The sequence below is a fragment of the Seriola lalandi genome, unplaced genomic scaffold (assembly GCF_002814215.2).
Source record: "Seriola lalandi dorsalis isolate HSWRI2012SDOR001 ecotype SW California unplaced genomic scaffold, Sedor1 jcf7180002054889, whole genome shotgun sequence".
NCBI classification, from domain to species: domain Eukaryota; kingdom Metazoa; phylum Chordata; class Actinopteri; order Carangiformes; family Carangidae; genus Seriola; species Seriola lalandi.
In genome coordinates, this window is record NW_019525441.1 from 9,997 (window position 1) to 34,353 (window position 24,357).

The following is a 24,357-nucleotide window of genomic DNA, read 5'->3' on the forward strand; positions in this document are numbered from 1 at the left end:
GAAGAGAAGTGTAGCATTCCCAAAAACGGGGGAGACAACATTGTATAGTTGTAACCATTGAAACAAACATGAAGCTGTGTGTGTGTGTGTGTGTGTGTTTCCTCTACCATAATGGAAGAGGTGGGATAAGGTCATTAGTCACAGGTAAGCTTTAAGTCATGACTAACACATGATAAAGCTTGAGGATGGAACATTACATGCTCTTCCTAAACTTTTGATCCCACTTTTGACATATTTATAATAATAAATTAATCATTTAGTCATCGGACCATGATTAATCCTTTGCAATCTTAAGGGCTGTTATAATGTTGTAGATGTGACTATGTTGCTGCATGTGCAAGTGAGCTTGTTAAAAGGAGACATTATTCAACGGTTGATGACATTAGCAAAGATACTTAGCTTTCAGTTTTAGCTGCCAAACATTAACAATTGTGCAACATCAAGGTGGTTACAATTGGAAGATATTTAATCTTTGTGATTTTCCTGCATGTTTTACTCTCTCTGCTCTGGTGAAATGATTAGATTGTGTTAAACATCACACACTTTTTAACAGCATGATTCTTGATATTCGTGCTCGGAGCGGGCATCTAGTCATTCATATCAGATGGCTTAGGCGCAAGTCAATTTGTCATGTAGTCATTTTTTTTGTCGTTCTGTCAAATGTAAGCTCTACATTCACCGCTGTAGCTGTTCCTATCTCTGCCAGCTAGTGAGTAAAAAGTCTGAGTTGTTCTTTCAAGATACTCAGCAGATATTTTACAGTAGCCTTTTTGCTGTATATGGCTGCATATAGGGGGTTGATAAGGATTGGGAGAGCCATACATTAAATATGCAATATATGAAACCAAATTAATTAGTTACGGTACCCTTAACACATTTGATTAGGCACATCACAAAACATTGATTAATGATGCAATTCATGTATTCCTTGACGGTTAAGATTTTTTTGGATGAAAAAACAAGAGAAACATTATGAATGGTGAAGAGCAGCCAGTCTATTGGACTTTATTTCTTTAAATACACGTTTGGTGACAGTTGAACCAACTGCAGCTGCATCAAACTCAGTCGATTCTTGGCAAGCAATGGTTTTTGTTATAAGATTTAAAGAAATGCTTTTTTTAATCTTTATTTGCATCACAAATAATGCAGCTCCTGTCCAAGTATGACCAACTTCCTGTTATATACAAAGTGATGCAGACCACCAAGTCCTAAGTGACATACAAAGGAGTTCATGTTAAAAAATAATATACCAAGGGGTGCTCCTATCCATGCACTGTAAATAAATGGATTTGGTAGACAAAATGGCTGCTTCAAGAAGTCAGCTCAGCAATCCAGCAGTAAAAAACACCTTGATGTATATCCTGAGTCTTCACAAATCTTGGCATGTGCATGGGCAACAGTAAAACGTCACAGGGAAAAAGCACACGACAAGACAGTATTTCAACATAATAATTCATCATCTAATGTGAGAGAAACGTCTGGGAGTGTCTGCAGCTCAGAGTTTCAGGCGAGCTGAGGTGGATCGAGAGAAATTTAGAATAGTGATCGAGGATATGGGAAACAGAGAGGAGTGGTTTCTGACTGTGGCACTGGATTTTAAATGTATCCTAAAAACAGAAGAGTCAAGCACATAGACGATACAGAAAATCCAAAACAATGATAGTTCACACACTCTGGGTGAAGCAGTGGTGGCTTTTCCTTCCCGGGCTTTTTGGTTCATCTTTGTTTTAAGGTTAATTGTAAAGAAATAAATACTATACTCAACATCACCGAGCTAAAAAAAAACAACAACAAAAAAACAAAAAAACATTAAGCTAAATGGGAAAAAATTATTACACCAACAAAAGCAATATTTTTACACAGTAAACACAATGCATTGATAACCCACTTTTACCTCCCCTGCGGATGTACATTTAAAAATATATTTGACATTGTACACAGCGTGATGTCTTGGAAAACAGTAGGACAAAAAAATCTCCAAGGTGGCCATTCAGTGCCTTCTACTCCTTCCAGGGTCTTAATTGTCACTGCTCCAGGGTCACAACCTCCACCGCCTGGCCGTCCAGAGTGACAGTGTTGTCTATGCGCGTGGCGACAGGTGCCATGGCAACCTGGACGGGCCGGTTGCCCTGTGCGAGGCTGGTCACTACAGTCTGGTACATGCTGACAGGGATCTGGACGAGACCTGAGGAGAAGAAGTGGGACATTTTGACTTTAGACACACAGGAACAGCGTCATTAAATTTCATTTTTAACCTATCGACAACAATTCTGAAATTTTTAACAGTTAGTCATTTACTGACCAAAGTTTGTTCAAATGTGAAGACCTGTCGTTTTCTTTTTTCAATGTCATTTTACAGTTTGAAGAAATTGCTTTGGGCTCACAGAACTTCTGATGGATTTCCCACCATTTAATTGATAAAATGTTAAATAAAAAGAATTAAAAAAACAGATAAACTGACAATTATAACGACCTTTAGTTACAGTCCAAGCTGTGAGATTGGAAACAGACTTTCACGTCTTAAAGTCTGAGACCACTTCCCCATTCAAGTGACAATATTGACAGTATTTTGTGGCAGGAAATCTTTGTCTTATTCAAATCCTATGAGCTGACCATGCAGACGAGCTGCTGATATGAACAGTTATTTATTAGAATCAGTTAATCAGGGAAAAATGCTAAGTTGGGTTTTAGACGGTGGAGAAAACAAGGGATCTGAAAACATCTGGGAAATTGTAACGTGGCTTCCTTCACTAATTGATGCTGTTAATTAATAAAAGCAATCAACAGATTAATCAATAATGAAAATAATAATTTATTGCACCCCCAGTACTAAGAAATACTGCTAATTCAGTCTTTGCTCAGAGGACATCTCAGGAGTCAGTCCAGTCCAGGTAGTTGTGTGTGACAGGAGGCAGCCATGTTACAGAGATGGCATTTCTGAACAATGGTCCGATTGAACGTCCCGAGCTTGCCCCCCCCCTCAGGCCCAGCTGTGAGTGTGTCTCTGCCTGTGGGGATTATTGCTGCAGTCACGTGGGCCTCTGCCCCACCCTACAAGCTGTCACAGTGTCACAGGGAGGCAAGAAGGTCAGTGGAGGGGATGGCAGTGGCTCATGCCGGCTTCCATTACTGTGAGCTAAGAAGCTGGACACTGAACGCACCAAATACACATCACACGTGAATCCTTTCAGATTCGCACGCGACATGTCATGGCCTGCTTTCAAATGTATTTTAGTCCCTACAATGTTTTAAGAGTATAAAACAAACAAACCGAGCATCGTCGTTACTGTTCATCTGAATTTCCCCCAAAATAAAATAAGACCCCTTTTGTCAGGCTGGCAATTTGTTGGTCCTTTACTGTGGGCTCTCGCTAAGCCCACTCGCCGGTGATTTGTGACAGGGTTAAGTTGTACTGATGCAGGTAATTGTGCTGGCTGTGATTACGGGGGAGAGCTTAGGGAACAGGGCAGTGGCCTGGCACCGTGACGTACAGACACAGCACAGCTACTGAGTGAGGTGCCTCCCTCGGCCACTCCAACGTGGTTACTAAGACATTAAGGGCCGTGCCTGGTGTGGCCATGTGTATGTATCAGTGTGTGTGTGTGTGTGTGTGCGTGCCTGCATGCCTGTGTCAGTGAAGGGTCGCTACACAAGCCAATCAGCGGTGTCTGGGCCAGTGCACTTCAAACGGTGCTCTCCACTCCTGTGTAGCACTACTCTGATTAGCTAAGGTCAATAGTGGGGAGAAGGACTGGCTTTGGCAGCTCCATTAGTTGTTGAAGAGAGCTATTGCAGCCAAATGACCCCTCAGGAAGCAAGATGTCAAACAACAAAGGCTGCAGACGTTAGATTTAAATAACTTGAATTTACATTAGTGTACAAATGTGTAAATATAGACTGGAACACTGTAGATATTTTTGCATCTGCACAATGTTGTAGAGGGTTTTCTTATTTAAATTTGTAAGATTCCATCTTTTATTTCAATGTTTTATCGAGACATTTCTTGCTATGAAGAAATTTAATTTCACTTGGCCGCACCTGATTTTATAGACAAGCTAAATTTTTCAGCCAACAGAAACACAGAAGGTATCGGAATCAATTTTCTGCCACCTTCACACCCTATTAGGTTTCTGTTCTTGCCCCTTTTAACTAGAATACACAACAACAGCAAAGCTCTCCCTCAAGAGAATGCAAGCAATCCAAAGAAACTATGTTTACCAACTGTGCCTGCAACAGTCAGCAGTGTTTCACACAACACTATTAGAGCAACTTGTTCAAATGTCCACAGGTCAATTGCAAATCAGTGATTTGAACTATTAAGTAAAACTACTAAACTATTAAGAAAAAGCTGCTTTGGTGCTTAAACACATGTGTGCTGTTGATTCCACTAATGGAGGGTATGGACAGTAAGAGGAGGAGATGTACATATGTCTGAATTTAGAGAAGGCGAAGATTCTGATGCTTAAAGTGATATAAGTGATATAGTGTGTGTGTGTGTGTGTGTGTGTGTGTGTGTGTGTGTGTGTGGGGACAAGCAATAGAACCTGGGGTTGTGTGCTGACAGCTGGCGCAGTGATTAGACCATGGACTGATAATGGAGTGGATCAAAGCTCTTTAGGAGGGCCCCTGAGGGACCTACTGATGCCCCAGGACCTGTGTCCTTCTCTATAAGTGTGTGTGCGTATTTATCCCACTGATAAATACTGATGGCAAGATTGACAGCTTGACAAGACGTGTGTGTAGCTAAACCTTTGAATATGGGTATAATAATTAATTTATTGTATCATTACACTGATCATAAATAACCGTGACACAAAGCATCAGTCTGCTAAAAGAAATGATTGAATTGAATTGATTAGGCTTCAGCAACAAATTAAAAATGAAAGGAAAATAATAACTGAATTGAATTGCTATTAAGCCAGCATTTGCTACACTTAATTACAAAGGCGTTAAGTCTTATGTCACTGTGTGCCGACAATGAGAAGGCCAAGGCTAGAAAAAGATTCAATATCTAACGTATGTTGTGCTTAGTTTCACCTGTATATCTGTATTCATGTGCAATAGGATACTGAAATTTACAACAACATCATCATTAGATTAGCACAGTGTCTCCTGATGTTACTCATTGAAAAGCAGTAGCTCTGCATCCTGCCCTGAGGATATCGACCGAACATATGCTTAAAATTGTTCCTAATGCTCTCCAACAAGAGTGTGAGGCTGTCACTATAAACTGGTCCAGTCCCAGCCGACACACACACACACACACACACACACACACACACACACACACACACACACACACACAGCAGTGCATTCAGCATGTATGTGAGGAGGGTTTACGGCAGGGTCACGCAGCTAACGCCTCATTAAAAGAAAGGAGTGCTCCTACAAGACACACACACAAAAACACACAATCTGTCACATCAGCACAGAGTAGATTAGAGTGTAGGAGTTTAGAGGCCTCACTGCAGTGCTACTGCAGGAAAGCTTATGGTTGGTGAGACTAATTAGAAATGCCATTGGCTGGGGAACACACACACAAGTACCAATTAGAAAAGATGTGATGCCAAAAATATGTTGTTGTATATCCACTTGTCACAATAGAAAATGTCTGGTACAAATGGTTCTAACATACAGTATTTTTGAGTGACCATTTGAGTCACCGAAAATCATTATGTCATTTTCATATTTATCAGCTGGTTAATTTCTACATGAGCTAAAAAAAACAGATATCCCAGTACGAAGAAACTAGTTCAACTGATGAAAGAAAAATGAATTCGGAGGGCTCCCCAAGCCTTTTATTGACAAAATCCTCCATAGACACCAGAGACACCCAATTAAATTATCATCTCAAGCCAAAATTGACCTTAAAGTGTATGTGATGCTAGAGGGCGTGTGTATTTGTATGAGGTGTATTTTGCATGTTGTCTCAGTGTTTGTCGTGTTGATGATAACATTAGGGATGAGTATGTACCTGTGGCATCCTGAACCCCGGCTAGTGCCCCAACAGCAGCTGCCGTCTCCGCCAGGACAATCTGCCCTCCGCCTTGTAGAGTGGCCTCTGCCAACGTCGCTACGGCATGGGCCGCTGCCTCACTGCAAAACACACACACACAGACGAACAGCACATCAGATATAGTGTACAGTATGTGAAAATGTCAGCAAATGCGTACACACACACACACACACAAACACACACACACACACACACACACACACACACACACACACACACACACACAGTGTTTTCACAAAGGCAAGGGTTATTAGAGTGATGTGGGGTGAAGAGGTAGGAGTGTATGAGCTGTAAGAGGCTTTTCTAGTCTGGACTTATGGAGAATCTGTCACATCTCCCTAAACGCCAGGTGCTGCGGGCCTAACAAAGCAGTTTTATTAACCAGATTCATCCAGTGGATTTACCACGAGCCTATTACCACACCAGCTTCGTTATGAACTAATGGAACTGTTCACAGCTTGGTTCATAATCACATCTGAGATACAAATGCAGACGGACAGATAAGGAGGAGGAGCTGTGAGAGTACAGACAGAGACAGAAGACAGCAATGATGCATTCACACTGTGGCTGTATATGGATGACACCCAACTGGATGCTTTCAGCCATCACACTACGGCTTGCTGTGCAACAAATATAACAACTTCATTACATGTCTGCACATTTAATAATCAAAGCAATTGGAAGCGGGGCAGTGGATTGAAGAGCTTTACTAATTGCAGTCGACCGTGTCTGATGAATTTTGTCACACTGTATGGTGTCATATTTGGTGCCAGTGTCATTATAGCAGAAAAGGCAGCAAGAGAAAGAGGCTCTACTCTCCCTCTGGAGCTGGAAAACAGAGACAAAATGTTCCAGAGCCTGTGGAGCAGAGAGCCCAGAGTGGCTCAGCACAGGTAAACAGCAGCAGGGGAGGGGAAGGAAGATGAGGAGGGGAGGGGAAGGGGGGGGGGACTCAGGTGGGTACAGGTAACAAGCCCCAATGGGACATACCCATACACATCTGAAATTATTGCCTTGACAGTACTGCAGGGAAAAAACCAGCTCGCATCTCAGTGAGCTGGCTGAGTATCTCGGTGAGTCTGGCTGATGATCTCAGCAAATTAAAAAAGGCCTGTAAGACCTTCGCCTGAGAATCATGACAATCAAAACTGTAGGCTGATAAATGCCTACAGGTCTGTAGATTGTAACAGCCAACTAACATGAATACATAGCGATGTCATTAATTCACTGAGATTTCCAAGCTGCTGTATTCTTGTGTTGTAATCAGATCCTGCAGACACTTGGCCCTCCATGGGACATAGTTTAAGATCCTGTTGTAGGTCCCATCTGAATACAAGTGTGTTTGTGTGTGACTGAATTCCCTTCAGGAAAACAGCCCAACAACAACACCTGTACATAGTTTATTACAGTAAATGGTTGAGATTCATGACAGATGAGAGTTTACTGTCCACTCACTGCTCACAGTGTTACATTACAGGTTATGAGTGATTGTATTTCAAACCATTACTGGCTTTACTAACACAACTATCACAGCAATCACATATTTAGCACCTGCTCTAGTGTTCTTTAATAAACAAAATTATACTGAGCCATTAGCACGTCGAAATATGTGGCTAACAACCAATTTAATGGCTGAGCACCTTTGCACGCTGCCGCTCTAAAAGCTACAGGCTAATTAATTAGCTGCTGAACCAGGATCAGAGGTAGTTGACGATCTCCAGGGGACCCCGGTGACCTGCCCTGACAGTTGTCCTCGTTCTCGTCCAGTTGTTAGAGCTTCCTGTGCAATTATGGATTCGTCTTCCGCCACCAGTGACTGAACACCCATGAGGGTTGTGTCAGTGAAAGCTAAACACAAAACCCACCACTGTCTCTACTCTATTTACACATTTTTAATTGTGGACATTAATGACCTGAGGATACTAGTCATAGATGTTAAGTAAAGTCTACTATAAGACTGATGTACTCATTAATATTCATGAGATGGGTCTACTTCAAGAGGACTAGGATTCTTCAAAAGGTTTACTAATTGTAGACCTAGATTTGAACAAAGCTCTTCTCCACCAATTCTCCCATGTAACTTTGCCCTACTGTTGGAACCCAGTGGCGTGCGGTGACATTTACAGATAGGCCAGCAGAGTCGAAGAACCAACAAAATACCTTTTCATGTAGCAGTAGCAGTAGCAAATCTCTCTTAAACTCAAGGCCTGTTCTGTCTGCCTGACTTTCCTGTGCTGAGAGTCTCTCTCCTGCATCTTGTTGCACTCTGCCTGGACATCTTCACCTTTCTGCACTCCTTCCTGGCTGAAGAAGTATTAGGATTACTCCTTTGAACTGACAGTAAACATACCAAATGTACAGTATAGAGGGAAATGTCTAAAAAGAAAATCCCTTCTAGGTAATCTTCAAAATATACAATACGCCTGAGCTCCAAGATGTTTAGTGAGAAACTTGTACTGATTTAAGATGATAAATCACAGCGTTATTTACTTGCTATTTCTACCACTTAAAAGACTTGTTGAATGAACTTTCCTATATGCAAGTACAGTTTCCACAAGCATCTGTGCATGTGTATCTTAACTGAGTCAAGGGCAGTTGACACTTGTCTGTGGCTAGCTATAGTTAGTCACCTCTCCGCTCTGCTTGACAAGCCCCAGCCTTTGTCAATGGGACATGACCGTGTCCACGTCCACGTGAATAACAGAAATGATAGCTGCGACAGCTGGTGGTCAACGTAGCTTCGAGAGACAATGGCCTGCTACGGCCACAAGTGCTGTAAGGAGAGATATCACTTTCACTTCGGTATTGATCTAATTGGTCTTTATTTTCAGCTTTTATTGGTCTAGAACTGCTTGTCTCGTTTGTCCTGACGCCATGCCACTGCTTGAACCTTTTTTCTCATGTTGCCTTCCTCTGGGAAGCCAGCGCTAAAGCGCTGTGTTATACTTTCATCAAAACGCTGTTTACTTGTGACTTTGAAAGCCCTGTTCCCCGTCCACAAAACTGGCAACTATAATATTAAATCCTCTCAGTATCACCTGTTGAGAGCCATTGTGACAGTGGCTCCGGATTGCATCTCCTGACTGGCAGCGACCGCAGCTTCAGCCAGGGAGGCTACTGCCTGCGTGGCCTCTGACGCTTGAGTGGTTTGGATTGTCATCTCCCCGCTCTGGAGGGTGGCCCAGTTCTGCTCCACCTGGAGAGAAATAATACAGTTTCATGCCAAAAAATATTTGAGCATCAGCAATGGGGTCATAAAGACCAATAGCCAAAAACTGCTGTTACTGGATTGTTGGCGCTTCAGGCTTGTGTTTTGATTGTGTGGTGCTGAATGGACAGCTCCCATAGAAGGCACTTTATCAATGCATCTAATCTGCTGCAGTATTCTTTGTTTTTGTCATCGAGGCATCTGTGTGTTGCATCTATCAATTATCACGTTTTAGGAAATGAAGGAGTAGTTGATTTGGAGTTCATCACTACAGTCAGGATGTGTACACACTACCATGTTTCATACTGTGGTTATGTATAAAAAAGTTAGAGGTGTGTGTGAGTGCATGTGGCTGTTACCTCTCCATCAGTCACAGTGGAGTAGTTAACCTGTGCCACCGTCACACCAGGCAGCTCTGAGGCATCTGCCAAAGTGGCAACTGTATGTCCTGTGCCAACCTGAGAGATGCAGTCACAAAATTCACACATTAAACTTTAGAAAAACTAAGAAAGATTTGAATTTGAGAAAGCTATGCTACTATAATGTATAATGAGCAATCATCAAGAGAAAAAATGCACCTGAATGAGCGAGACTGTTCCATCAGGGTTGTTGATGGTCTGTACCACAGTTTGTGAGGGCACAAGGTGAGCGATGCTCTGTGCTGTGGCCAGGTGGTGCTGGGTGGTTGTTGCCGTGGTTACCTGCTGGTCTTCAAAAGCATACAACAGATCCTCACGGCCATGCTGCTTGTAGCAGTTCTTCACGATGGTCCGCAGCGCCTGCGTCCAAGACACCTGGGGAATTAAAAACATGAGTTCATGTGTGTAATTTTATATATTAATTTTAAGACTGCTGACACTGAACACCTCATTGCAAATTTTCTGCTGTCCCACAGGTAACTCATGGCCAAGAGAGAAAACATATATAGATTCCAATTCATCAGATACCTTTTAATACAGAGAGAATGGGATGAAAAACGCTGTTTTAAAAGCAAAATCAGGCTTCTGTGTAGTTTAGTGCCACCTTGGTTCCTAATCTACAAAAACAGACATGGCAGCTCTTCGAAAATGCTTAATAACTATTTTACCGCCACTGTATAGTGTAGAGATTGAGACTTTCCCTGCAGCGATCAACAAAGTATGACATCATTACACCAGTTTTTTTTTTTTTCTCACCCTCTGTTTCTGCTCCTCTGTGCGGACGTCACTGCGGACATTGGCCCAAGGGATATCCTCAGGCCACCACACTGGCTTGCAGCTCTCCTTACCCCAGCCAGGCTTCCCTCGGCCTGTTGAATACTTCAGCATCTCAGGGATGAACGCTCGCAGCTGGGCCTGAAGCAGAGGACAAGTACACAGAGAAAAGACATGATACAGACACCAAAACTCCAAAGTGGAGAGCTGCAGTGTCTCTGTCTCTGTCTCACTCACACTCACACTCTCACACACACACACACACACACACACACACACACACACACACACACACACACACACACACACACACGCCCTTGAGGCAGGCAGCAGGAGGCAGGTATTGATCCGGTACCTGCTGCCGGGTGCTGAAGTGGTCATGGCCTGCAAATAGAAACAGGCTTTCTAAAAGGAGAACAATGCGCTCATGTTTATTAACAGACCAATCTATGGCTGTGGCTCCAGCCTGATGTGTCAGACAGACACCATGGGAACCATCAGGGTTGATCCACCACAGTCCAGCAGTCAACATGTCCCAGCAAAGGCTCCAGTACACTCAGCATAGGTATTAATAAGGAGAAACGTTTCAATATTGTTGAAAAGAAAATCAATGTCAAACAAAAACATTAGATTAACTTTGATCACTCATGACGTGTGGTATTTTATGGACTTGTGCAGAGACTGGTGTTATTATTTCATTACTGTGGCTGCATCTGACTCTATCAGTGAATGCTTGTCCATTATATTTGACTGTATTCACAAACAACTAAAGGAACCAAGCCTCTTTTTAGTGCAGGTCGTTAGAACTAAAAAAAGGTCCTCTAATGGTGGGCTGATTGCTTTGTCCTGGAGTTCTGAGACCAGCACTCAACATGTAGATCGCAGAGGTACAGTGGGGTTGTTACTTTTCAGTTATTTCAAATGAGTGAATTAATCAAGGGAGACCTGCTGATGGAGTTTATAAATTATTTTGGTTTTGTTAAATAATTGTGACTAAGATAGGTGCAGGTACTGAACATATTTTAGGTGTTTCTCTGCTGCAGTTTTTTGTTACTTATCAAGACAAAACTGCCAATACATTATATAGGTGAAAAGGTTTATTCATCTGACTTTATTAATCTTTGAAGATTTTTTACAAACAAACCAGGTTTAACCAGTTAGCAGTTACTTTCAATCAGTTGATTCAGGAGAACTACTCAGTTGCCAGTTTATTAGGAAAAGGAGAAGTCTAGCTAAAACTAAAGCTAATATAAAATCTGTATAATTAATCCCTTCTACATTCAGGTTATATAGTTTGGTTTTTGGAAACTGTTGGAGAGGTGATGATTCACCTTTAGGACACCTGGAGGATGTAGTTTGCAACAATTTGTAGGGGTCTAATATTTAGTCTATCCTCGTGAAATAAATGGGGTGAACTAGTTTAAGCTAGTTCCATCTGATACACTAGCAACGGATTGTAGGTTTAATGAAGCCAGATAACCCAAAGAGAGGTGCCATAGACCTGATATACCTTGTATTGAATTGCTTTTGAGTCCTTGTGTCATGTGTGTCTTGAGCTAATCAGATTTGCTTGCTATTGATCAACCACCAGCATACATGCTTTAGGTGCAGTAGCGAGTAGCATGCACATCCCCTCACCATCACATCAACACTTCCAGGACAAGGCACACACTCACACTCAATGACAGGCTGGGGTGGGGCTTAGTGCCAATGTCCTCAGTGTCCTGGTAATATGCAAGCATCACCGAGGGATTATATTGCACAATGAGGCACTGCAGCGTCTGCCTGCCTTGACATCACAGGCTAAATTTGGTTCCGGATGAAATAAATCCCTCCCCCCTCCCCCTTTAAACTCACAAACCACCAATACATAGTTCCTCAGTGCAAGAGATATGACAAAATGGGTCTTGAAAGAAAATGGACGGTCGATACTTTATCACAACAGCTTTGGAAATACAAAGACTACATCCAGTCTTCAGCACAACACTGAGCTGACAACTTGGACTGGCCCAGGAAAAAAGGACTTGGTAGCCAAAAGGTTTTTGCATTTCCACCTGTGGCTGGTGTGGATGTATGTGGGTGCATGTTTGCAAGGCCAGATGGCCTAATTACAGTGGCTAGTGAGTTAAGTGGCATGTTGTCTTGGCACCCACCACCCCACCCCCCAATCCTAATCCTCCAAGCAATGGTCCAATCAGCATTTAGGAAGGTGGCTATGTTGCCGGGTCCCTTGCCCTAACAAGGCTAGGGGGTAATTATGGGCTCAGGCTAGTCCCAGGATCACCTGCTACAGATGCTCCACATATTGGACTGGCCAGGGCCTCTGCCTGCGTCACTAAACCTCACTTGGGATTTCTTCAGCTGCACAAAACCTGCTGCAGATGTCTATATAGAAGACAATAGGGTCTTCCCAATATTGAACAGGAAAACTAAGTGTGAATTAGCTCCCTGTCATTGCAGATCTCTCATATTCATGCTCTCCACTTCCAAGGTTCATCAACCTTTCCCAGAGGGACTGGACAACATCCTGTCTCCAACACATGGCACACATATATCTCTGAAAACACCCGCCCACACTGTTCCACCTGGCTTGGCGAAGCTGAGTGAGGCAACAGGTTACTCATGATAATCTCATCCTACAACCTCCAGAAAAACAAGCACCAACTAACACCTGCCCTCCGAGGACTCATCCGGCCCTGGGATTGGCTGGGATCGGCTCCCGGGGTTGAGGACCGTCTCTGAGGGCCACTGTCATGCTGGCTACTCTGACAATGATCCAGAGAATGCGTCAGCAGCACTGGGATAGCAGAGTAAACAAGCCAGGATCCCTTGGGTGAAGAGAGGACTCAGGCTGCGAGTGGTGCTAATGCAGTGAAAGGCCTACCAGGAGCAGTCTATTCTGCACCTCCTCTCACTGCTCACTGCTACCGCAGCCTGTCTACAGAGAGATGAGGCTTTGCTTGTTTTCAGATGCAGCCCAGCAGTGCTTCAGGTATACTGTATGGCTGAATTACAATGCATGAATCAAACTCATCCGATGGACATGCGAAAACAACTACAAATGAGTGTCTGACCTTGATGCTTATAGCTAGCTGAGTTCTTGCTCACAACAGACATAAAACAGTCTGTGAACCTGATTTGTTGCCAACTGGTGCCCCCTGCTGGGCACACCGACGTTGCATTTACATCTCAGACACCAAAAGAGAGACGAATGTGTGGCTTTGTCAAAGGGAGCAGCTGTATACTGCTTGATATATGAGATTGTTTCACTCGAGAGGGTTGAACCACACCAGATGAGCAGAGAGAGTACTGAGCCTGACCTGGGTCATCTTGTCCACAGAGACAGGGATGCCATCAATGGTGAGGGGGGGCAGCTCTGAGGCCAGCTCTCCACCTGCAGGGGCATGTTCAGCCAGGGCGTTCTCCAGATCCTCCAACATCATGCTCTTATACTTTCTCACCTAGACAATAGAGAGACAGTTGCGGCACAGGGTTTCAGTTTAGGGCTGGAACTTTTTGCTAATTATCAGCTCAATCAACAGAAAATGAACTGACTCCATTTTGGATGATCATTTAATCATCAGGTAAAAATACCAGACATTTGCTAATAAAAATCTTGCCTTCTATTGTTTTATATCATTAAAAATCAAATATATTGTTTCCTTTATGCTGTTGGTAAATGTTATAACACTCACCACATTCTCCAGAGGAGCAGCACCAAACACCTTGAACACTGGGTTGGGTTTGGAGGGAGAAATACACAGCACTATGGCCTGCTGGCCCACTCTGGTGGTGTACTCATCCAGTGTGGCTCTTAGTTTCCTGTAAGCATACGCCGGCATTTATTATCTGCCTCAGAATAAAAGCAACAAGTACAATGCCAAAAGTGACATTTTTGGCACTGTAGCTGTTGAAGGACAATCCATGGCAGAGAGATTAGGAAGGGATGGTTTTGTTGGTGTGTAAAGCTCACCTGAGCAGACGGGTCTGCTGCCTCTTGCGGATGGAGGGGTTGGATTCAAAGATGTGAGGCCTCTTTCTTTTCTTACCTGTTGCCACGGCAGCAGCAGCTGCCATGCCTACTGGCCCTGAGAAAAGAAGAAAGAACAAGCTTGTGTATAGGTAAAACAGACAGGTCATGTATGTTGTGTATGACTGCAGTTATGCAACAATTTTCTTAAACGTATGGCTTATGTGCGTGTTGTTATTCTTCGCTTTTGGTTTGATTTTGACATTCTCTATTGAAAAGGATTATAGTGAGGATTAACATGGAGCTGGGTTGCAATTGCAGCTCACTAGCACCATTTGGCACCATGTCAACTCAAAAAGTCAAAAGACAAACAAGTGTTGTCAGGAGCTGGACAGGAGGGAACATATTAGAGTGCCTCTGCAAAACAGTGCACTGGCACCACCTGCTGTTCACTTAAAAACATTACACTGAAATCAAGATGCCATGAGTGTTTTACTGAATCAGTAGAATCCATCAGAGATGCTAAAAAACAAAACAAAAAAAAAAACATGGTCTGGTTTGTTTTGTGTAGCTGACTGTCTTTGTCCTGTTTCTCCCTGCTGGACAGAGCTTAGACTTACCTGCAGCAGCCAGGTGGGCGGTGACCTCATCCGTGCCAGCCGAGTTGAGGATGTCTGTGTCGTCATAAGGATCATCATCCGGCGAGGACGTTGAGTCTTCCTCAGCACTCATCATGGATGTTTCAGTAAAGGTGGCCACATGTACCTATACACAGTAAAGAAGCAGGTAAAATTGGTTTAAATCTCTGGTTCAGCCTACAGATCCATCTGGTTGGTAAAATAGTTCAGACATCCTGCAAATAACTGAACTTGTGATAAGAATAATGATTGCCCCTCTGGTTTCTACTATTTAATTACTATGCATCTAAGTGCACCTGCTGGACCTGTTGGCTGACGGCGCTGGCCTCGATGGTGGTCATGTGTTCTGTCTGGTGAACTGTGTGCTCCTCCATTACCGGCCACCTGGTCTACACAGCTAGATTAACAGTACAATGACTGAAAGAGAAAAGAGAAAAAAAGGAAAGGAAAAAGAGTGATGCAGCATAAGTTAATGATAGGAATCGTTTTACCCCCATATGGTGCCTATGTGAATTCCATCTATTCTTTATAATAGCACAGAACTATTGATTATATATGTACAGTTTAGCAGATACATATTACTGCATACACACAATAATAAAACTACCCATTTGTCCTCCTCCTATTATTTATGTTGTAGGATGTAATTATATGACAGCATAACTATGCTACAAACTCAGGCTTATGATTTAAAATAAAGTATCTAGCTTGACATAATGACAAGACAATGAATGCAAGCAATGTAAGGCAAACCTGTCACCATGCACAGTTGCCACCATCATCATTTATTTTCACAGTAGACTTTAGTACATATGTGCACAAGTCTCTTTACTACCGGCCAAAAAATGTGTATATCAAAAATGTAAAACCGAGCCTGCAGACGTCTTTGTGCTTCTTGTCTGACTGCATTGATTGCACCACTGCTGCTCTGCCTCTAGGGGGCTTCACGTTGTATCAACCATTACTTTCATTTGGAAAGACATTACTTTAATCAAAGCATGAAAAAATTGATTTATTGTCCTGTTTATTATGTGTTGAATAATAGGTCTTACATGGGATGAATATGCAACACATGCATCAACACATCTATATTGCAACACAACAATATATCTTGCCTAGCAGTAGTCACATTCATACCATAGTTTCAAATACAGGCGACTGAAAGGAAATTTCTGATAGTGAAAAGTTTAGATGCTGTCACGGTGTGAGACAGTCAGTGTCAGATTCATTGGTGAACTGCACACGTGTGGAGTGGAGTGATATTACAGCCTGGTGGAGGGTTGAAAATCAATCATTCAAATGAGGTTTAACAAAACACTTGAAAACGTACACACACAATATGCTTTGTTTACTTAGAAATCCATGACTCAATCGATATATGGTCACTGGGGACCTGTTTTTTGAATGAAATGAGCCACTGAGGCAGTTTAATGGGGATAACTTGTTCACTTACTTCACAGTGGGCAGATGATTTACGGAAATATGTCTTTAAACAGGTGTGTTCAGTACATGATTACTTTCTCTTATAAGAGACTTATAACAGGAACATTGATACCAACAAATAAAAACATGACAAAACATAAGGAGACAAAATTCTGTCATTAAAAACAGCCAGACATGTATATTTGCATCTAATATCCCCTGTCTGAACTACAGTACATAAACTGTAGCTGCAGATAGGATCAATGGGCAGATGAACGAATCGGTGCACAACTAAATAACGTTGATATATAATCTGATCTATGATCAGGAATAAGGCCATTTCTCCTCAGCACACAGTAGGTAACTGTAACTGCCTGTGTTGTACAGATATTGTTATTGCTAAAGCGTTACAGTGCTCTACTGTTAGCCGACTTGCCGGTTGGTTGACAACGACTGCCCAACCGAGCTAAGCTAGCAATGTCCTACATTTGGCTAATTAGCTAGCTAGCTAACCATTTGGCGCTGCAGTTTTGGTCATATGAATGGACATTAGCTGTGATCGAGAAGAGGAGACGATTTTTTGATGATCGAGCACGGAGTATGAATTAATTCAGTGTGCAGTGAAAGGAAACGTTAGGAGCGCAGCAGCCAGCACGAAACCCGCGCAATATGAAACAAAACAGAGCGCTACAACAGGCCCAGCGGCCTGTGTCTCAACCACAGCTATTCTACTCTATCTGAGCTTGTTGTCGATAACGCGCCTACATCATGATTCCCCGCAAAAAAGTCACATATGCATCACAATCCTGCTCCAGTCAACATCTAAACAATCTGCATCTTTCACCCCAACGCTGCCGGGTTCGATGATGCGGCTGCGCCGGGGCTGAAATAGATGGAGATTGCGCGGTAGGGCACTAACCTCAGAGCGGCTGCGCTACTTCGGGCCTGCGCCGTACAGCGGGGATGGAGCCGAGCTCTAATGGAGGACAGAGGGGAGCCAGCAGCAAACACAACGAACAGACCGCACACAACTCTGATCTGCACTAGTGATGCCTTCAGGAGCCCCTCCTGAGTTTCTCATTGCCACAGTCACAGTCATATAGTTGATCTTACATGATCGTACAACACTAAAAACACGGTTTCATTTGTTTGGTTTCATTAAAATGAAAAAATCTATGATATGATGATGACACATCTCTGGGTTGTGCTATAGGTGAATGGCCAAAAGTGTGCATTAGTGAACAAAGAAATAAAACTGAAGTATACTGTATTTTAATTCTTCTGCTTGTGTATTTGTCATGTCTTCTAAATCTTTTAGAGCAGCAATTCAAGTTATACTGAGTATGATCAAACTCAAACGTATTTTCGGTTTTTGCAAACCAGTAGAATATGGATAAAATGCATAAGGGTTACAACAGTGCAACAGTTGAATGTGATCCACAAATAAAAGTAAGCCAAGCCAAAGCGGGTTTATTTGTATTGCTCATTACATACACAAAACGGATTCAATGTGTTTTGTGTAATGCCCTAAACATATTAAACAGGTAATAGCCTATACATGTGACAAATTAAATACATTGCGTTACCAACATTTCCATGTTTTCACTAACCTCACTTCATTCACACATCCAGGAAACTTGGTTATCATAAAATTTCAACTTTCAAATCACCGCCCGTTCTAATGAATCCATATCGGTTTATTCAGACACTGTAAAAAGTTGGTACTATTTCCAACAGTCATTGAACGCCACATGAGACCTGACAAACCACGCCCCCGTCTGCTGACCTGCTGCGAACCTGCAGACGCTGGACTGACGGTGTGGTAAAGTTAACTGCCTGATGAGCAACAAACACAGAGCTAGAAAGAAAAAAGTATTTGAGGTTTATGAAGGTCAGTTATATAATGTAAATAAAAACGCGCGTCTTGTGAGAAAATGTCGCTGCCAAGAAAAAACAACGCACGCTAAACCAAAACAAGCTTTTCAAATTACTCCAATTAGCAGCATCTGTGTTAATTAGGCACACTGCACTGCTTTCCACACGAACCTGAACATTCCCCTAAGAGGTTAGTAAACTACTTTCTATTTAGAAACTTGTACTTTTTAAACTTTGTCCAAAACATTGTTCTAAGTCCAAGCCACTTATGAGGATCAAATCTGTACCTGAATTTGCACAGTTTTGGTTGAGGCATAGCTTTGACTTGTGGAGGTACATTGTTTTTCAAAATGGTGTTTTTTTTAATTCTCCAATTTTTCTTTTCACTTACAGCTCATTTTGAGACCATCATATCCTTATAGGAGTGTCATGAAAAGAGCTTCTATGTCTTTTACAACATTTAACAACATTTAAAGGTAATGCTTCTCTGACTTTCATTAATTATTAGATTTAAGGAGACTTAGACTATTTTTGTCTGTATTGGCGGCAGACAGAAGGCGTAGCCTACTGTAAATCTACCTGGACTTCTTTGATGCTGTAAGCTTCACCAACTTTGTTATCCAAACAGGTGTAAAGGACACAAGCTGGAGTATGCAACTTCTGGTGATCTGATTAGATGACAGCTTCCAAGGAAAAGCTGACTGAGAGGACAATAAGGTAAGTTCCTCATGATTACATACACTACTTTTGTGTGAAGAAAGTGAGAAACATATTGTAGTCCTGCTGTTAAAGCTGAAATAAGACATCACAGACCAGCCACAACTGTAACACGCCTCATGGGGCACAAATATCTTTTTTCATTTCTGTCCCATCAGTATAAAGCAGCATAGACTAGCTTGGTTGGTATTCAAATCAGGTCATGTCAATTTTATTCCTAGGGCACATCTAAACACAGCTTAAGATGACCAAAGTGCTGTACAAAAGACATTAAAATAAAGTAAGAAGAACAAATGTTAAAATAAGTAAAAACACAAGGGAAACATAATAAATATACTAACATAAACAAGAAATAGCAATGAGCAAATACAGAAAAGGCCAGTGAATAAAAATGTTTCCTTTAGCCTAGATTTAGAAATAGAAATGGAGGGAGCACATCTAATATCTAATGGCAACTGGTTCCATAATTTTGGAGCAATAACTACAAAAGCTCTGTCACCTTTTGGTTTAAGTCATGAATGTGGGACATATAAGAGACATAAGCTTTCAGATCTGAGAGGTCTAGCAGCTGAGAGCCAATGAATAATGTCTGGGATGTAGGGTGGGGCCTGACAATTAAGAGCCTAAAAAGTAATCAGCAAGGTCTTAAATTGAATTCTAAAGTGAATAAGGAACCAGTGAAGAGAGGCTAAAGCTGGGGTGATGTGCTCACACTTTTTACTGCCAGTCAACATCCTTGCAGCTGCATTCTGGACCAACTGCAGGTGAGATAATGATGACTGGAGAAGACCCAAATACAAGGAATTACAATAGTCCAGTCGAGTTGTAATAAAGTCAGGGATTATTTTCTCCATATCATGGAAGGACAGAATCTTCTTAAGTTTGGAAATGGTTTTCAACTGATAGTATCTATTTTTAAAAACTGAAGTGATGTGTTTATCAAAGCAGAGCTTTAAGTCCAGAACTTAGAGGGAACAAATATAAGTACTTCAGTTTGTTGCTGTTTAACTGAAGGAAATTGTTTTCCCTCCCACCCTTAATGTCCTTGAAACAGTCCAGGAACGGTTGAAGGGAATCCCTAGATTTTAGTGGGAGCTGTGAATCACCAGAATAGAAGTTACAGGAGATGTTATATTTCTAATGTTTCCATAAGAGGGAGCATGTACAGGCTGAATAGACCTGGCCCCACTGTTTAAGGTGTGTCAAAAGGATATCATGGTCGACAGTATTGAAGGCAGCACTAAAATCTGGTAAAACTAGGATGCCATTTTCCCCAGTGTCAACACAAGGATGTTGTGTAGAGTTTACAGATACTGCATCATGTGATTTTTGAATTTTAAGGTTGCCTGCTAGAAAATCACATTGCCGCTCCAATAATGCATGCTGTTCCTTTTCCTCATAGTATGACCAGTAGCTTGCATTGCTATCTGGCAAGGGGTTACATTGTAGCAGTTGTTGGATGCCTGTCTTGCTGGAGGGCACCTCAACAGTAGTTCATGTGGGAGTGTGCAGTTTATTTCATTCACTTATTTGGCCAAATCATTTCAGCCACATTGAACATGCCTCAAGGGGGCAGTGTTGCATTACAAATCACTCTTGGAGATCAGCCTTTCAAGTTTGTTGTAACAGGAGATGGCAGTGAGGCATCATTGATGCGGATCTCTGCAGGTGCCCTGGCCTGTATTCAAGATGATGGATGTTTTACATTAGTGTGTGGTGACAGCAGCTTATGTTTGTGTCTCACTAAATGTCAGCAAGTATCATATTCAAAAATCTGGCAGGAGAGCTGCAGAGTGTGACTCCACATTTTACGGCTTCCATACTGTGAAACTGACCTTCATACCAATCCATCTCACTGTCACCCCTGTCTTTCTGTCTTTGCTTTTGACATCTGTGTACATAATGCGTTATTGTCAGTGTAGTGTCTACTATTGCAACATGGTGGACAAACCTTGGTCAGAAACAAATGGGTGTACTTTACTCTCTTACTTACTGAACCTGTTGAGGGTTTAAAAGGAATTTGTTGAGCTTTCTTTATAGATTTTGAAGATTACTTTAACCGGCTTTGGCTTTTATGACTCTGATGATCATTTAAATATTAGATGTGTAGGTAATTAACTTTCTGCATTCTGGTCTTTAGATCATGTCCGTAGAGTAGAGGGGTTTAAGGATTGTGCATTTGTTTAATTTGTTTCTCAAGGGCACTGCAGTGGAAAAAGAATCTGTTAGGTGATGGTTTGATGATGTAGAGAAAAGCAGGGGAGTGTTAATGAACCAATGTCCTATTATTTGGTCCTTTTCTGCTTTATCTTCCGTGGACTGTGTTTGGGTATAGATAAGGCTTAAAGCCTGGGGGTCTGAAATCAATAATGGATGTAATTGGTGAGGTGGAAGTGAGGATAATTGAAGGTAATTGTGTGGACCGTCACAAGCACTGGAGAGAGGTCAAGACATCGGAGAGAAGTAGATGGTGGTGGGGACAGAGAAGAAAATCATCCTTATTGTATGCTAGTCCTCCTATATGTTCCTGTATAGAAAATTTCCATGGTAACATCCTCTTTGTCTTATTTACTTGTTGCCCTTAAAAGTTGCAAAATACAAGACTGATCAACCTAAATCCAAAATACAGCTCCAACAGTGACATGTTCATCTTCCTGTAGACACCATAAACATATTGCATCTGTTCAGATAAATGCCTGGTCTTGTGTATGGTTACTCCTTTAACACCAGGAAACAACAAGGTGACATTAAAGAGAGAAATCAGTAGTGATGGAGATCATTAATATTAAGCAAGAAGATCATTTTCCTTCTCTGCCATTTAGTTCTGCAGGTGATGCTTTGTGTTAACTGCTCTGTTGTTTGTAATTCCATCTGCATTAAGTCTCTTGGGTTCCTAGTTAATCTTCAATTCAAAACCAACTTTTTTAATGTTTTCCTTATCAACTTAAGTCACTTTCTGCCTGCTAGAAAATCACATTGCCACTCCAATTATGCATGCAGTTTTTCCCCCCTCATAGTACAACCATGTTATTGCGTTGCTGGCTGTTAAGGGGGGTTACGTTGTGGCAGTTGTTGGATGCCTACCTTGCTCGAGGGCACCTCAACAGCAGTACATGTGGGAGTGTGGCAGTTTATTCATTCACTTGTTTGCCTAAATCATTTCAAACCTGCAGTATTAAAACAGACAATTTAAATCTATAGCCACTAGGGTGCAACAGCTTAAAGTCCAGGTGTACAGCGCTGTAGATGTTAACAGTAACTGGTGTACTCAGCATTCATTCGGTAGTGTGTATTTGTTTTAGATCAATGCCGTGTGTACATTTCAGAGAACGCAAAGAATACTGATGAGTAAATTCCTCAGTTATTCAAGTACCTTAGTTTTCTTTCTCCACAGTTGGACTCTCCAGGAGCAGGTAGGGTGGACTAGAAAAAGGTGAAATATTGTCAATAGTCAGCAGGGGGCACTGCACTACCACGCATGAGACTAAAACTCAAGTGCTGTAGAAACTTTCTTGCTGCTCTGCAGAGTCATGCCCACTGAATGATATGACACATTCATTCATATTTCAGTCTGAGAGCATTCAGAGATTACTTCCATCTAGTACCCTGGGGCAAAATTAATCCAAGATCTATGCTGTGTTATCTTTGGGTGGATTATATCGAATTTAGGTGTATATTTTGTTGTTGAATTTTCTCTCTGTCGCAGAAAATAAATATATTTTGTGTTAGCGTTGGGAAGAGATAAATGAAAGGATGTATCTGGTGTAACCTTGAAAATACATTGTGCTAGAGTATGTAAGAGCAACAGAAACAGAACAGCTTTCTTTGACTACACATTGCTCACTGTGGACATTCATTACCAACAAGATGTTTTACTTCACTTGCTGAGATTTTTGTGGAACAATACCTAATGTTTTTAAGAGCCTGATCAATATTGAGTTTTATCTGCTGCACTAACTCTCTAGTGATGAAGCTGTTTAAGCACCTCAAGTACTTTCTGTAGCATAAGGCCGTTAAAGTAATTTTTCATTTTAATTTAAGTTTTGCATCTGGTCCAGTATACAGCTGTGGATAGTCAATATCACCAACTTAATACAACAGTCGTGATGTTTGTTTTTTTGTTTTTTAGTCTTTACCAAACATCACATTGCCAGCAAAGAACATGTAAAGAATACAAGGACTATAGGTGAATAGGAGCAGTAGTCAGAATGACAAACCAAAGTGTGAGAAATTTTTAGGTGAGTTGGTGCAAACGCATTGATGCAGCATCAATCACCTGCTTTGATGTCGCAGCCAAGGGTTTCCAGGTGATCACACAACTTCACAGCTCTCCTGTCACTAGCTGGCTCAGGGGTAGCCGTTCCAGCTTTCCTCCTCGCAGATCCCTCTCCCCGGAGGATTTGGTGAAGGATGTTGTCAGTGATGAATGCTCTTTGTAATCTAACGGGATATTTGATTGGAAGTGCTCCTGTTGTTTCTGTGTAACTTGCCATTCAGCTGGAAGGGACTGTGAATAGAAGGAGGATATTTAGAGTATCTCACATACTTTGTGCACTTTGTATTGAGTCCATATTTAGGCTCTAGTCTTCTGTGTTTACCTGCTGTAAGACACGTTTCTTTATGTTTCAGTCTCCCGCCAACCATCTGTTCTCCCTCTCTCCTCCACTCTTTCTCTTCTTTTCCTGTATCATCTGTCCTTTCACTATCAGAAGTTTTTTTTTTTTTTTTTGAGTAAAGACAAGATGGGTCCAATGAGTCAAAACAAAGTAAGTGCAAGAATCTGAGAGAGGGAGCCGGCTACTGTATGTGAGTTGGGAAGAGAGAATAGTGTTTTCATTAGAGATAATCAAGTCAAGGTTTTACTGTTATTTTTCAAGCGAAGCCTGTTGTCAATAGAAACAGGAGTGTAGAGAGGGTGATAATAAAGTGGATAGAGGAAAAACAAATAGAAAATGTAAAGGGAAGAAACACGTATCAGTGAGCTGTCTCCCTGTGCAGTATCTCTTTTTCCTCCTTCATGATGTGCTCCCATGCCTAATTGGAAATGTAGCGTAGGTAATGAACCTGTTTATAGACTCATTATTACAATATTCAGCATTAGCAAAAGGGTATTGTGCAGACGTCCAGGACAAGAGCTATGGAGAGGAGAATGGAAGGAAATGAATACATGAAGAAGGACAATTTAGATTCATAGAAGGGGGGAAAATATTGTTGTCACAAATCTGCATACTTTGATATAAAAAGATATGCTGCAGGTGTACTTTGATGTCTCTTCACACATGCTGATTGTTGTGACCAAGATAATTGGGCCCCTGTCG

General features: G+C 41.8%; 1 protein-coding gene across 3 annotated transcripts; it reads right to left on the reverse strand.

The window, feature by feature from the left end:
• Positions 1 to 970: 970 nt before the first annotated feature.
• nrf1 (nuclear respiratory factor 1) lies at positions 971 to 17,488 on the reverse strand. 3 transcript variants are annotated; one of them, XM_023429190.2, is made up of 12 exons: positions 17,367 to 17,488; positions 15,331 to 15,442; positions 15,008 to 15,152; positions 14,391 to 14,505; positions 14,113 to 14,239; positions 13,738 to 13,878; positions 10,400 to 10,558; positions 9,803 to 10,018; positions 9,584 to 9,682; positions 9,055 to 9,212; positions 5,975 to 6,096; positions 971 to 2,185 (listed from the first exon to the last, which is right to left on the reverse strand). In XM_023429190.2, exons 2-12 carry the CDS (start codon positions 15,397 to 15,399, stop codon positions 2,025 to 2,027), a joined length of 1,512 nt encoding a protein of 503 aa, XP_023284958.1. In that variant the 5' UTR covers positions 15,400 to 15,442; positions 17,367 to 17,488; the 3' UTR covers positions 971 to 2,024. The 3 variants fall into 3 exon arrangements, with proteins under 3 accessions (XP_023284958.1, XP_023284957.1, XP_087036220.1); XM_023429189.2 differs by having other exon boundaries at positions 15,322 to 15,442; XM_087180094.1 differs by lacking the exons at positions 971 to 2,185; positions 5,975 to 6,096 and adding an exon at positions 7,458 to 8,320 and having other exon boundaries at positions 15,322 to 15,442.
• Between the last annotated feature and the right edge of the window lie 6,869 nt (positions 17,489 to 24,357).